This window comes from Zingiber officinale, unplaced genomic scaffold (assembly GCF_018446385.1).
Source record: "Zingiber officinale cultivar Zhangliang unplaced genomic scaffold, Zo_v1.1 ctg242, whole genome shotgun sequence".
Lineage (NCBI taxonomy): Eukaryota > Viridiplantae > Streptophyta > Magnoliopsida > Zingiberales > Zingiberaceae > Zingiber > Zingiber officinale.
Window position 1 is genome coordinate 1 of NW_024589914.1, and position 15,297 is coordinate 15,297.

The window sequence follows — 15,297 nt, forward strand, 5'->3', positions numbered from 1 at the left end:
GCTTCATTATATGATATGTCATGCTTGATGTTATGAAGATCACATGTTATGTTTTATGTTATGATACGAACATGTTATGTTTCATGATATATGTATGAAAGGCTTATGTAAGAAGAAAAGTCTAAGAGTTGCTTCCCTTAAGTTGGGATCAAGAGCACTCTTCATGGTATGACAAAGAGATGCTTCCCTTGAGATGGGATCAAGAGCTCTCTTCATGATATGACAAGAAATTATGACATATATGATAAGATATGATATGCATGATGACATGATATGTATGACATGATATTTTTTATTTTATATGGCTTGTACCAAGGGTGAGCTCCATAAGCGCCCCAAGGTCGATGGTCTATGAAACATGCCTCGTAAAAAGGGATGAGCTCCTTAGTACGCCCCTAGGTCGACGGACTATGAACGGACCTAGATCCCTAGTAGGTTCAGGGCTAGCTACCCTGTCCTAGGGATTGCGTGCATTTATGTATGTATGTGGTACAAGCCGGGCCCTCATGATGATATTATTTTCAAGTATGTATATGATATGTTTAAAAAAAAAAAGGACATGATGCATATGTGCATTCCATGATACATGTTTTAAAAATATATATATATATATATACATCTTGCATCTACATGCACATATTTTATGAATTATTGTTTATGCACTATTATGAACAGGTATGAGTTATGATACATGCTTACATAATATGATATGTGCTTACATGATATGATATGTTCATGATATGCACTCACATGTCATGCTATGCTATGTTATGCTCCTTATATGAGATGATATGTTTACATTATGTTCCCTCATGCCATGTTATGATATGTTATGTTTCTTATAAGTTCTATGTTATGATTCTCCATGCTATGTTATGATATGCTTTGTTTCACATACTATGTTGTGTTATGTGCTCTATGTTTTATGAGTAGGAAAGGAGCTCATTAAGCCTTTGGGCTTATAGTTTTATGTTCCTTGTACTGCAGATAAAGGCAAGGAATGGATGAATTAAGGGGAGCAGCAGGAAGGGCAATGATGATGTGTGTGGAAGTGACATGGTGGATAGATCAAATTAAGTTTAAATTTATATTTGGTTAAATTGTGCATGTGAACTAAGTTTGGACCCTATGCTTATGATGATAGTTTGAGCCAGTATGTTATGCTCTTATGAGATTTTACTCATGTTAGAATAATTATGATATGGTAAAATGTTAATAAGTTATGATTCACATGCCATGTTTAAGACAATCAAATGCATATGATAAAAATTTTTAAGTATGTCTTCCGCTGCCATGAGTTCATATGCATTAGTATGTTAGGTGAATGTTAGTAACCCCGTCCCTCTAAGGGTAGTCAGAGTGTCCCTGGAAGGACGGACATTACACTGTTCTTTTGTTCTAATTAATTTTAATTTGTAGATTTGTGAGAAGACTATAATTGACACCTTAGAAGTTTGGAACTTCCTAATTAATGTATAAGTTAATTTAATCATACATATACTATGAGCCTTGAATAAGCTCAAATCCTCCTTGTATATAGTGTGTATAAGAGCGTTATCGTCCCCGGGGCCATGGTACCGTGGTAGGACATCCAGGTTGTCTCCCAAGCACCCGCAGTTTGAACCCGAGCTACGGCGTATTTGCAGGAATTTTTCCTTCAAATGAGGGGCGTAATCAAAGGATGTTGGGCTTCTGGGCTGGCCGCCACGTGCGCTTCCCGATTTACCCTGGTGGCCGGTAGGAAACTTCCGTGAGACTGAGTCGGTCACCCCAGACTCGACGTTATCCAGCTTAGTTAATCATTTTTTTTTTATAAGAGCGTTATAGATTTTTTTTTTTAAATTTGTTACAAACCATATATAATCATTATAACATATAAAATATAAGTCGATGTTGAATTCTAGTATACATACATAGTGTTTTCAAGAATATCAGATCTTGTATATCTAAAAAAAATGTTCTTCCTTGTGCTTCCAATAAATATTACTAATTATTTTATTGCAAACCATTTTCTCTAACATTTGGAAAGGTTCTTCTTTTATGCTTCCAATAAATATTACTAATTTATTGCAAACAATTTTCACTAGCATTAGAGCTCTTAGCTATAGCAATCTATCTATGATCATGTTCAATTGTTCTAAATATGTCCCTATGTGACACTCTAAAATAATGTAAAAGTTGGCGCGCGAATTTGTTCTTATTACAAATTCATTGTCAAACAATCAAAAGATGGCTCTAGGAATTGGATTGATGGAACAATGAATCTAAAGCATAGTATTCTTAAATCCATATGAATGCAAAATATATTCATTCTGCCTATCTAATTTTTATTGTATTTTTTAGAGAAATAAATATAAGAAAAAAATTACGATACAATATATATTAAATAGATAACAACGGAAGTATTGTCGTAATATCTATCTAAAATCTAGAGATATTGTGAAAAATATAAGTGGATATTTCTTAGACTGCTAGGATGATGACGTCTCATTCTTTTTGCCAATAAGAGACATAAATATATGTCATAATACTTTGAACTATGTCCTAGTGGACAATGAAAATTATTCTCTATGTCATACGATGGGATCAAAAATTGAATTTAGGAATTTAGGATTGATCACAAAATTTGATTTGGGGATTTAAACTAATTAGTCGATGATAGAAATTAGATATATATAAAAAAGAGTTCCGAGTTGATCCCAGAATAAAGCCCAACTAAGCTAACACTTACCTTTACCCCTGGCCTCTCCTATGAATGTGAGTAGCCCTTTGACTATGAACCACCTCTATTATATCACAAGCAAATGGTTACTCGTCCAGTTAAAATACACCATCTTTTTTCTTCTTTTTCCTCCTTTCCCCTCTCCTCTATTTCTTTTTCTTAAGTTTTTTTTTCCACCATAAATTCTTTCCTTTTTTTTTAAATTCAACTTCACAGTAAACAAAGCATTAAAGTTTAAATTGGACCTTTAAACTAAAGAATTTGGCTTCAGGTACAATACTATAATATATATAGGTGATCATTTTACCCTAGAATCGACCTACTACCTAAATTACAAGGCTGATTAATATTTTTTTGTTACTGTATATTTCAAAATATTTATTTCTTTTGATTTAAAAAACTATAATAAAAATGATTTAAATTTAAAAACTCTTCAAATACGTTATTCACCTGTATGGTTTAGTTTGATTCAATATTAATATCTCCTTTCTAATAATTAAATAACTTTAGAGATGATGATCAATGATAATATGAAAATGATTTCTTATAATAATAATTTAATAAATATAATTATCCAATATAATTAAGTTAGATTTATGGATGTACATTTGTAAAATGTATGTTACATTTGAAATTAAAGATCCAATTAGTTACATTATTTTAGTTTATTTTTACATATTCTAAATAAAAAGTGTTGAATTGAGAGGCTAAACCTAATATGTTAGGATCGTACTTTAGCATACTCATAAACACAGGACTTTGTCCAAGTCTATAGATGTCGAAATTGATATCAATCGCCAGGGACGGATCCAGGAATTCGAGTTAGGGGGGGCTTAAAATTAATGTAATAAATTATATATTATTATAAAAAATAGATGTATAACAAAAAAAAGTCATTACATCATTTTATTCAACAAAGTTGTGCTCTATGAGATTTTGAAACATAAAATTCATCTATAATAAAATCTACATCTATATCCTTAGCTAAATCTCGTTCAATATAAATTGTCAAACAATCTTCAAGAAATTCATCCTCCATTTTATTGCGAAGTGCTGTCTTCACATTCTTCATTGCTGAAAAGGCTCGCTCAGTAGTGGCAGTAGAAACAGGTAACGTCAAAACTAGATGAATCAATCTAGTCAACATAACATAAACCTTTGACCGTCCACCCTCAGTCAATTGCTGACATAAATCAACAAGTGTAGAAGCCTTCAAGTTTTGTATCACATCAAGTTTATAATGTACCAATTCATACTTCAAAGCAATAATGTCTTGATTTGTGAAATCTTCAAGATAAAATTTCATTGCAAGCTTGCAAATATCATTAATGTTAATTGATTCAAATGAATTTTTAGGATCTAAAGCGGTACTAAGAGAAAGAAGTTCCACTGATGACTCATTAAATCGAGTATTTAACTCCATCAAGATGAAATCTATTGCTGCATTAAAAACATCAAAGTGGTAATGATGCTCAACTGTAGTTTGCTGACGGGAACGACCAATCTTATATAGATAATCAAGGTTAGGCACATCAATTTCATTTCTCGTACAAAAAACTTTCACTTCATGAAGAAAATCTTCCCACCCGCATTCTCTAAGTTCTTGGAGGATAGTTTTGGTAGTAGAGATAAATGTAATAGCAGATAAAATATCTTGAGATTTTCTTTGAAGAATTTGACAAAGAGAATATGTTGTTCTCATAATTTTATGCATTAAATGCAAAATGAACACAAATTCAAAGCTTGCCATGTTTCTATAAATCCCCCGAACTTAAGCCTTAGCTCTTCCATTTGGAGAATGATCACTAAGAACTTCAAAAACTTTGCAAGTTGCAGCATACATACCTATCAAGCTTTTTACTGAGTCATAGTGAGAACTCCAACGAGTAGCTCCCGCTCGCTGTAAATTACCAATCTGATTGGCCCCACTTCCAGAATCACGTTCTCCAATTGCCAACATATGCTCGATTTCAATTCTCTGTGCAGTATGTAACTCAGCCATGCGTTTAGTAGAAGAAGTAACAATATTTACTATATTATCCAAATGAGAGAAGAACTCCCAAATAACACTAACATCCTTGGCTGCAGAAACCAATGTGAGTTGTAATCGATGGGCAAAACAATGGACATAGTATGCATAGGGACAATCTTTGAGAAATAATGCCTGAAGTCCATTCCATGCGCCACGCATATTGCTAGCACCATCATATCCTTGGCCTCTGATTTTCTTAACTTGTAGGTCATGATGAACAAGAACATTTGATATTTCTTTTTTCAGGTTCAATGAGGTAGTATCGCTAATACTTTTGATGGCAAAAAATCTTTCTGTCAAAGCCCCATAATTATTCACAAACCTCAAGATAATGGCCATTTGCTCTCGTTTAGATATATCTCGTGCTTCATCAACAAGAATACAAAAATATTTATCACCAACTTCTTCACGAACCATCTTTCATACTCTATTAGCCATAATATGTAAAATCTCTTTCTGAATTTCTGGAGCGATATATTGAGCATTTTTTGGAGCATTCTCAAGTACAACTTTATCAATTTCTGTACTCATTTTTGCAAAAGCCTTTACTAATTCAAGAAAATTCCCACGATTAGATGAAGATAGAGATTCATCATTACCTCTAAAGGCACACCCTTGAAGTGCTAGCCAGCGAACAGTGACAATTGAGGTCCTCAAACGCAAACGATTTTTTTCTTTTTCCTCTTTAGATTGGGCATGCATGACATTATCAATATGTCGTGAGGGTCTCATCAAATTTTCAGTCTTTCTCTCGCACATAGTATGAGGCGAAGAAGCTGCAGAACCAATATGGGCAAGAAATGCACATGTTTTTCCTTGATTTACCCTTTTCCAATTATCAAATCCTTCATTGACCAATGCCGAGATATTTGACGAATTAACATCATTCAGGAAAAGAAAACAATAAAAGCAATATGCCTTATTTGTTGAAGGTGAATATTCCAACCAATGAAATTTCTGGAACCATTTTTTTTGAAATCGACGATTTTGACTTCCAAATTTTGTAGCCGAATACTCCAACATATCTGGTTGATAAGGCCCCATCTTTAGATATGAGCGTCTTATCTCATCTCGTACATTAATATGATATTCACATATCTGTTTTCTTTTTCCTGGATCTCGTTCAATACAACTAGAGGATAACTGATGATTGTCGCTAGAAGAGGAAATTGAAGGAATTTGGACACTAAGAATTGGAAGACTTTCACAAGATTGATGTTGCATTATAGGGACAGTGGGAATTGAAGTGTTTTCACTAGTTTGACGATCTCTTTTCTTAAAATACGAGGCTATCGTCTTTCCTTTCTTTGCAGCAGATTGATGTTCCATTTTAAAATAGTTCAAGTTATATCCCTAAATAAAAAATGAAATAACAATAGAATAAATAAACAAGTAAAAGTAACAATGAATAAACAGTGTTTCATATGGACATTCTAAGAGTGTTATTTATTGAAGAAGAAAACATTCAAGGAATTATAACACTTATAGAAGAAGCCAAATCCTAAGTAATCTGTAGTTCCATTCAGAAAAACTTCCCAAATGAACTCGAGCAGATAATATGCATACGATATGTGTTAGTTAACCAAAGCAAATACAATAAAAGAACATTCTCATAACCTAAGCAAATAAGCAATTATGTTAATTGTTAGTTTATTTGGATGAAACCAATTTGACCAAATCACTATTAGATTGAACTTCAACTTGGACATTAACTATAAATGATGTGCTTGTCTTGCATAATCCGTGTGCAGCAAAGTTAAAAGTTCATAACTTTCAATGCTTTAACTTCAACAAATATCTTCTAAATGCTTTAACTTTCAATCTTAATTCAATATGAAATCTCAAAGTTCATAATAACCTTAATCTATAATGAGATAAGAATCATTGATCCGACATGATAAAGCTACTTTGTCAAAGATGCAAATTGCAAGAATCAAGTTCTACACAAAGCTCATTGCTCAATAGACAAAGCAACTTAGACCAAATAAATATGAGTTAAACCCATACCCATTTAGATGTGGTGCTGCAAGATATTAACAAGCACTTTTACAAAAGAAATAAAGGGCATCCATTTTAGAATTGTCTCGCAGTAACAATCATAAGCTACTGAACATGAGAATTGGGGCATCAATTTCATTCTCAGAGCTGCATCCATACAAGCATTGAGTTGTTTCACAAAATCACACAATGTCTAAGCTCAAAAATTTTAAGTTCATCAATAATCAAACAACTAGAAGTGGGAAATCAAAAATCTAAAAGCACAGCAAGTCAGCAACCATTCTGAAATCCAGGTAAGCAATTCATATGGTAGAAACTAGAAACATCACAACTTGACATATAATCTAATAGAAGAAATCAAGAATCCAGAAATCCAAAAATAATCAAGAAGAAAACCAAATAATAAAAGAAATAAAGAAATCCAGAAATCCAGAAATAATCAAGAAGAAAACTAGGGCAACAATCGATTTAAAAACTAATTACTATAAGAACGAAAATAGAGAAAATACTAACCTTTCTTCTGTCGATGATGGTGGACGCCGACTCTTCCTTCTGAGTTTTGATTTCGCTGTTGCGATGATGCCTTGCCGATTCGCCGATTCGCAGATCGCCAACTTGCTGTACGCAGGAAGCCAGAAAGCCAAATGTTATATACCTATAAAAATAAATTTTGGGCTGGGCAACAAGGCTGGGCTATAGCCCAGTATAGCCCTAAGGAAGATCCGTCCTTGTCAATCACCACACGACAACTTAAGTTCAAAAAAAAAAAAAAAAATTGAGGTGGCATTTGGTTCTCTCTTAGGAATCAGAATGAGAATGAATATTATAATATTATAGAATGAGAATGGGTATGAGCTTGGGTATCATTCTTAAAATCAATGTTTGGTTAGTTGAATATTTTCAATCGGAATGAACCTAAATTTTCTTTTTTACCCTTAGAGGAAAATAAGAGTAAAAAATTATATGAGATAAATGTGAGAGAAACATATAATGAGAGAGAAAGTATTATGGAAAAAAATTAAGAGAGGGAAAGTATGATGAAGGAAAATGAAAGAAAGTGCATGATAGGAGAGATTGAGAAGAGAAAGAGTATGATGAGAGAGAAAGAGTGATGAGAAAAAAATGAAGAAAGAGAAAGTATGAAGAGAGAAAATGAAAGATCGAGGAGAGAGAAAGTGTGATTGGAGAAAATGAGGAGAGAAAGTGTTATGAGAGAGAATGAAGAGAGAGAAAGTGCGACGAGAGAGAAAGTATGATGAGAGAATGACAAGAGAGATTGAGGAGAGAGAAAGTATGATGAAAAAATAAGAAGGGAGTGTGTAATGAGAGAAAAAGTGTGATGGAAGATAATGAAGAGAGAGAAAATAAGGAGAGAGAGTGTGTGATGAGAGATAATATAGAAAGAAAATGGTAGAAAATGTGTGATGAGAGAGAAAATATGTTGAGAGAGAAAGTGTGATGATAGAATAAGAGAGAGAAAATATGATGAGAGAGAACAAGGAGAGAGAGTGTGATATGAAAAAAAATTAAACAAATATACTAAGGGTATTTTTGTCCAAAACTTAATTCACATTCCTATTCCATCAAAACCCAAGGGAGGAGGTGAGTTTCATCCATACCCAAGTTTTTAGATTTCATTCCAAAATTTTGATTCTATTCCAAACAACCAAACATAAAATTTGGTTCCCTCATTCCTAAACCCCTAAACCAAATGTCACCTGAGCTTAACTTGACATGGGATCGTGTTTGACCCAGCGTGAAATTAAACCTAACATTTTAAAGAATATATTCTATTTAAATATTTAATTTGAGAAACATATAATTTTTAAAATTAAAAACTAGTTGTATTTGATTAATTATTTAATATTTTAAAAAACAATTTAATATATAATTATTATTAAATTATAATTAATTTAAAATTATTGATTTAAATTTTCATAATTAAGTTATCTAATTATAATCATCAATCAATTTATCTTTATTTCGTTTCAAAATCAATAAATTTCTTTCACTGATTTACGATTAATAATAAAGGATTTGCGTGAATTAAAAAGTCTCATGCCCGTTGTGTGACCGTTATCGCTCTTTAATCTCATGCCCGTTGCGTCGCTTTGCCCCTCCGTCTCCCACATCGCCCCCTTTCTCGCCACACGGAGTCGAAGGAAAGAAGAGGTTGAGTCGGGCTCCTCCGTCTCCCACATCGCCCCCGTTTCTACCCCGTCCACCCCGCTTCCTCGCCTCCTCCCCTTCTTCCTGCCCATTTTCCAATTTTCCGGGTTCCTCCCTTTTCCCCTCGACTCGTTGCGTGAAGAGGAGCTAAAGCGACGGCGAGCTGTGATGGGCACCGGGGGCAAGGTACCAATCCCGCTTCCTGCTCCCTGTTTTTTTCCCGATGCCAGAAATCTTGCTTCGTGTTGTGGGATTTGGGCAATTTTTGTTCGATGCCCTAGTGTTGTGATTGGCTGCTTATTGTAGTGATTCTCATAATTGCACGTTTATGTCCCATTTCGTTTTGTTTTTGTTTCCTTTTCTTGGTTTGTACTGGTACTAGAGACATTTGTGCAAACATTCACTTTGTTTTTTATCGCTTCTTTACCTTTTAAATTCATGTTATTTTCTGTGAGTTAATGTAACTTTTGTTTTATTGCTTCTTTTCCTTTGAAATTCATGTTATTTTCTGCGAGTTAATGTAACTTTTGTCACACAAGTTGATGTAATTTTACTAGGTTCCCAACGTATGCATGTGTTTGTTTCTTTGACTTAGGACGTATGGGTTTGGTTATTGCAAGTATCTTTTGTGCTGTGGTAATTTTTTTTTCGGATCTAGAGTGCCTGGATTTCTCTTAACTGCATTTTTACTCATTTTTACAGCTCACATTATGTGGTACAGATTCGTGAGGAATCCTTCAATCAAGAAAGCTTGTCTTATCAATTTTCTATATGTTTACATTATGTGAATGAATATTTCTTGTTGAATTTTCCAAATCTAAATATGTTTGCTATACCTTTTTAGAGAGCTATAACTTGGTGATAATTCCTAGTGTGAGTGGGTGGGGTTAAGACTCTACCCAGATGCTTCATTTTAAATTATTGTTGAAGTCTCTTAATAATGCAGGATTTCTGAACAATGTGTGTTAAATTTACTTTAGTAGTTTTTATTTTTTTGGTTTCTAGATACATTCACAGATAATACCTATTAACTTACCACAACATGTTGGTGTCAAACTTTGATAACTCAGAACACAAAGATGATTTGCTCTTGAAGAAAAAGGGGGAAAACTCCCTTTTGTGATGCTCAGTTGTCATAAGAAATTTTATTACAGAATGTTAGGTTAATTCAAAGTTCTAGTCTGAATCAACACACATGTGGGTTAGCCTAATAACATACTTCGACAATTAGTTTCCTCAAAATATTTTTTGTAGTAAGTAATTTGTATGCATATTCTTTTCCCTTCCAAGATTTCTTTTCTATTTATCTTATGACATCCTAATAATTTAATGGAACTGAGAATCTAAGCCTAAGTTGTCTAAGGCAACTTAGGTGTAATTCAACTCTTTGAGGGTCCCTTTGCCTTCTTCTGTTAGTTTGTCATATCAGAAAGGAATTTTAGGATTTCTATATCTTCAAAGAGATAATATAAAGCAACAAAATACCATTGTACTTTCTTTCTCTCCACTTCAGAACATGTTGCAAAGATCATTTAGAACTACTTTAGAACATTCGTGACAATACAGGGAGTTTGTTGTTACTAGAGTTGCTGCAATTGCTGTCCAAGCTTATTGCCGAGGTACTTTGCACAAATTCTTTTTCTATAAAATGCATAATTCTAAGTCTAATTAAATAGCATTGTGGGAGCTGTTGTGGGCCGTCAAATGTTTACTCTTTTTTTTTTAAAGCTGTAGTGTTTTGAAGAATTCCAAGGAATATTAACAAGCTTCTTTGTAGAGTACGAGCATTGTGGTAGTCACTAATGATTTGAATAGTTGATCCATGTTGTGGATATAATTTTTAAATTTCATAGGATAGATGTGAATTAATGTGATAACATTAGTTCCACTTTTTGGCTATATAATTTTTCTACTTTATTCTCTTGGTTGTAATTCTTTATATATACTGATCAATCGCCTTATGTGCATAGCATAATTCTATTGAGATATCAAACTACCTCAAGTTATATAATAATATCCTGTGAACATAAATCGCATAAAAGATTTCTTTGTTTTTCTTACAATGTTTCGCCAGATTTTTTTGCATGTAGAAGAATTGGAAGCAGCTGTTTTTATTCAGAAAAATGTTTGGGGATGACTTCATGTATGTTCATTCAGTTGTTGTCATACTCCAATCCTGGTTTCCTTGGTCTGCAGAAATATATGTACATCAAGGAGCAGAAAACAGCCATTCACATCCTGGTTTTTTTTTGCTCTTGTTTCTAATTGCTTTCATAATAGTTGCTTTGACATTTCTGTAGTTGGTTTTTTAGCTTAATTAATTGTGATTTCACCTTTTTTTGGTCTCATATGTTTCTGGTCTTGATTGGTTTGTAAATATAGAAAGTGAGTTTAGGAAATTCAGAATGAGTCCTCTAGTTTCTTCTTACAATAGTTAGTTTCATATGTGCTTTCTATTTATTACAAGGATCTATCATCAATGAAACAATTTTTCATCAGCTATATAATCAGAGTCAATTAAGTTCACTCTTGGCAATTTTGATTAAGCTCCTTTTGAAATGGATCATACGTTGATTGGTTTTTGATTATACGTTCAATCAATCATCTATTTGAACTTTTAAATGGCTCACCAAATGTATACACATGATGCTTGGTGGATACATTCTGAATTTATTTGTGGTGCTATCTGAATTTTTAGCAAGGAGCTTAATTGATTTGTAAATTAAGTGATACGTATTGCATTGTTATATGGTTTAGCATGGATCAATAGTCTTAGTGAGAATTCTTGTCGAAAAATGGTATTGGTTAGTATTAATTGCATTATTTATTATTATATATTTTGAACTGTTTACATAAGAGGGAAATATTTAGTTCCATAGAGGATTTGGATTAGCCGACCCCGCCTATATAAGGTTTGATTGTTGTTTACATAATCTATATAGGGGATATAGATTATAAGTTAATGAAGCAATTTGATTAAGCCTATAAAGTTAATGAAGCATATTGGTTGAATAAAGTATAGGGAGTCTCTACTAATAATTGCCAATAGAAGAAGTATAGGGCTTTCATTATTATTCTCCCAATATGGGGATTGTGCTGCTCTCTCTAGCTGGACATTATTGATTTGCTCTATTGGGATGTTATTGGACTTCTGGTAGTTATATCATCCTTCCGACCAAGGGATCAAACTCCTTTCCTCGACTGAGACATTATTGGACTTCGGGTCTCCTAGTCTTATCTGTATTTTCAATATTATACCTTATTGATCTGCTCGGTCGGGACATTATTGGACTTTTGGTATTCTTAGTTTTCTGGTTATCATCCTCCTGACCAAGGGATCAAACTCCTTTCCTTGATCGGGGACGTTATTGGATTTCTGGTATTCTTGGTTTTCTGGTTATCATCCTCCCGACCAAGGGATCAAACTCTCTTCCCTGGTTGAGGCATTATTGGACTTATGATATTTTTGGTTTTCTGGTTATCATCCTCCTGACCAAGGGATCGAACTCTCTTCCCTGGTTGGGACATTATTAGACTTATGATATTTTTGGTTTTCTGGTTATCATCCTCCTGACCAAGGGATCGAACTCCTTTCCCCTGTCTCGGGACATTATTGGACTTTTGGTATTCTTGACTTTCTTATTATTATCCTTCCGATGTAGGGATTGAGCTCCTCTCCCTAGTCGGGACATTATTGATATGCTCTATTGGGATGTTATTGAACTTCTGGTATTTCTGGTTTTCTAATTTGATTCCAAGGGATCAAACTCCTTTCCTCGGTCGGGACATTATTGGACTTCTGGTATTTCTAATTTTCTTATTATTATCTTGTGATATATAATGATTAAGCTCCTCCCGTCGGTCGGGATGGATCGTATTCAAGTATTCTGGTATTCGTATTCTTAATAGTGGATTGTTGGTATTTAGGCATTCTAGGCATTTTTCTTCTTATTTATCTTAATGGCCATGGATCAAGCTCCTTTTCTCCCCGATCTAAATGAAATAGATATTCTGGTATTCTGCTATTCTTGGTTTTCTGGTTATCATCCTCTCGACCAAGGGATCAAACTCCTTTTCTCTTGTCGGGACATTATTGGAGGGTATTCTTGGCTTTCTCATTATTATCCTCCCAATATAGGGATTGTGCTGCTCTCTCCAGCTGGACATTATTGATTTGCTCTATTGGATGTTATTGAACTTCTGGTAGTTATCATCCTTCCGACCAAGAGATCAAACTCCTTTCCTCGGTTGGGACATTATTGGACTTCTGGTATTTCTGATTTTCTTATTATTATCCTGATATAATGATTGAGCTCCTCCCATCGGTCGGGATGGATCGTATTCAAGTATTTTGATATTCTTATTCTTAACAGTGGATTGTTGGTATTCAGACATTCTAGGCATTTTTCTTAATGGCCGTGGGATCAAGCTCTTTTTCTCAGTTGGATAATAATTCTAGTACATACAGATATTATTATTATTTTTCTCCCCGGTCCAAATGAAATGGATATTCTGGTATTCTGGACATTCTTATTCTTATTCCTAGCCGCGGGATCGAGTCCTTTCATCTCGGTCCAAATGAAATGGATATTCAAGTATTCTTAACATTTTTATTATTTTCATCACGACCAAGGATCTAGTTCCTCTCACCGGTTAGCTCATATTTAATCTACCAAACTCATTGTTACCATTATTTTTGGGTCATTGAATCCTATAATTTTTTGTATTTATGCATTTTAAATTTACATCTTTCCTATTTGGTGTTGATATTTTGTTTGTCCTCTTCTTAGTCACATGTTGTTAATAAATTTCTATTCCCAAATTAATAATCATTGCCTTCAATAATAGCGTGAATTCGCTGACAATTAAGTAGGTTCTTAGCCTAGGTCCTACTTATGTTGTGTTAAAGTTTATAGAAAGTAAATTCTTATGCACTTGTTTGTATATATGTTCATGCTAACCAATATTTATGATGTAGGTGTTCTAGATATCCTAATGATGTATGGTGCATTTTCAACATCACGTCGATCAGTTGTTACCCAAATATTTTGTCGTTTTCTTTGGTTTTCAATTGCTTCTTTTGCTATCTTTTATTTATATGTATGTGCTTTCTATTTGATTATGAGGATCTATCTAACTAGGTACATTCTTGTGCTAATTTCAACGAAACAATTTATAATCAGGAGTCAATTAAGTTCACTCTTGGCTAATTTGATTAAGCTTTGATCACTAATTGCTTATGTTAATAGTTTACTAATACAATATAGGTTTTGTTAGTCCTTGTTGCTCTCTTTGAAATGGATCATACGTTGATTGGTTTTTGATTATATGTTCAATCAATCATCTATTTGAACTTTTAAATGGCTCAACAAATGTATGCACATGATGCTTGGTGGATACATTCTGAATTTATTATTTTTTATATGAAGGAGAATTAGTGGTGCTATCTTAATTTTAGCAAGTAGCTTAATTGATTTGCAAATTATGTGTATATATTGCATTGTTATACATGGCTAGCATGGTCTTAGTGAGAATTCATGTTGAAAAATGGTTGGTTAGTTTTAATTGCATTATTTATTATTGTATGTATTTTGCGCTCTTTATGTAAGAGGGGAATATTTAGTTCCATAGAGGATTTAGGTTAGCCGCTGCCTATAAGGCTTGATTTGTTATTGTATAGGAGATATAGATTATATGTTAATGAAGCAATTTGATTAAGCCGAAAAGCATGTCAACCTACAATATTCTATATTGGTTGAAGTATAGGGAGTCTCTACTAATAATTGTCTATAGCAGAATCTCTATTTATATGAGAATAGTAGCTCCAAGCTATAGTATCTATATATCACCATAAGGGATTGTATTTCTTATCTTATCTTATCAAAGGGATTAGCCGATCCCTTTTACTTCTAAGTTATTCCCTATCGGGATTGGTTTTCTTATCTAGTATTCCCCAACAACGGGATTAGTTTCTCTGATTGTGTTGGTCTGGACCTGAGCAGGATAATTTTATCCATATCTTATTAATATTCTCCTAGGGGATTGGTTCTCTGATCTTATTAATAGACCTCAGTAACATTAGTTTTTCAGATTTTATTGGTTTTTTCACTTACTATCTCCTGGTGTGATTGAAATTCTATTAGACTTACTTGATATTGTCTAGTGATTTTGACTTTCTGATATCATCGACATATCCCCGGGCAAAGCTCTTTTTACAAATATCCCCAGCGGATTGGTTTTCTCATCTTATTGGTATTATATTCTCTGAAGAGACATTATTGGACTTTTGGTATTCTTGGTTTTATCATCCTCCCAACCAAGGGATCAAACTCCTTTCCCTGGTCGGGGACGTTATTGGACTTCTGGTATTCTTGGT

The 15,297-nt window shown here is 33.5% G+C and overlaps 2 protein-coding genes across 2 annotated transcripts; both read right to left on the reverse strand.

The window, feature by feature from the left end:
* Positions 1-3,632: 3,632 nt before the first annotated feature.
* Positions 3,633-4,472, reverse strand: LOC122037173. The gene has a single exon (XM_042596642.1). It carries the CDS (start codon positions 4,470-4,472, stop codon positions 3,633-3,635), a length of 840 nt encoding a protein of 279 aa, XP_042452576.1.
* A 702-nt stretch (positions 4,473-5,174) lies between these two features.
* Positions 5,175-6,083, reverse strand: LOC122037174 (zinc finger MYM-type protein 1-like). Its single transcript, XM_042596643.1, has one exon. It carries the CDS (start codon positions 6,081-6,083, stop codon positions 5,175-5,177), a length of 909 nt encoding a protein of 302 aa, XP_042452577.1.
* Between the last annotated feature and the right edge of the window lie 9,214 nt (positions 6,084-15,297).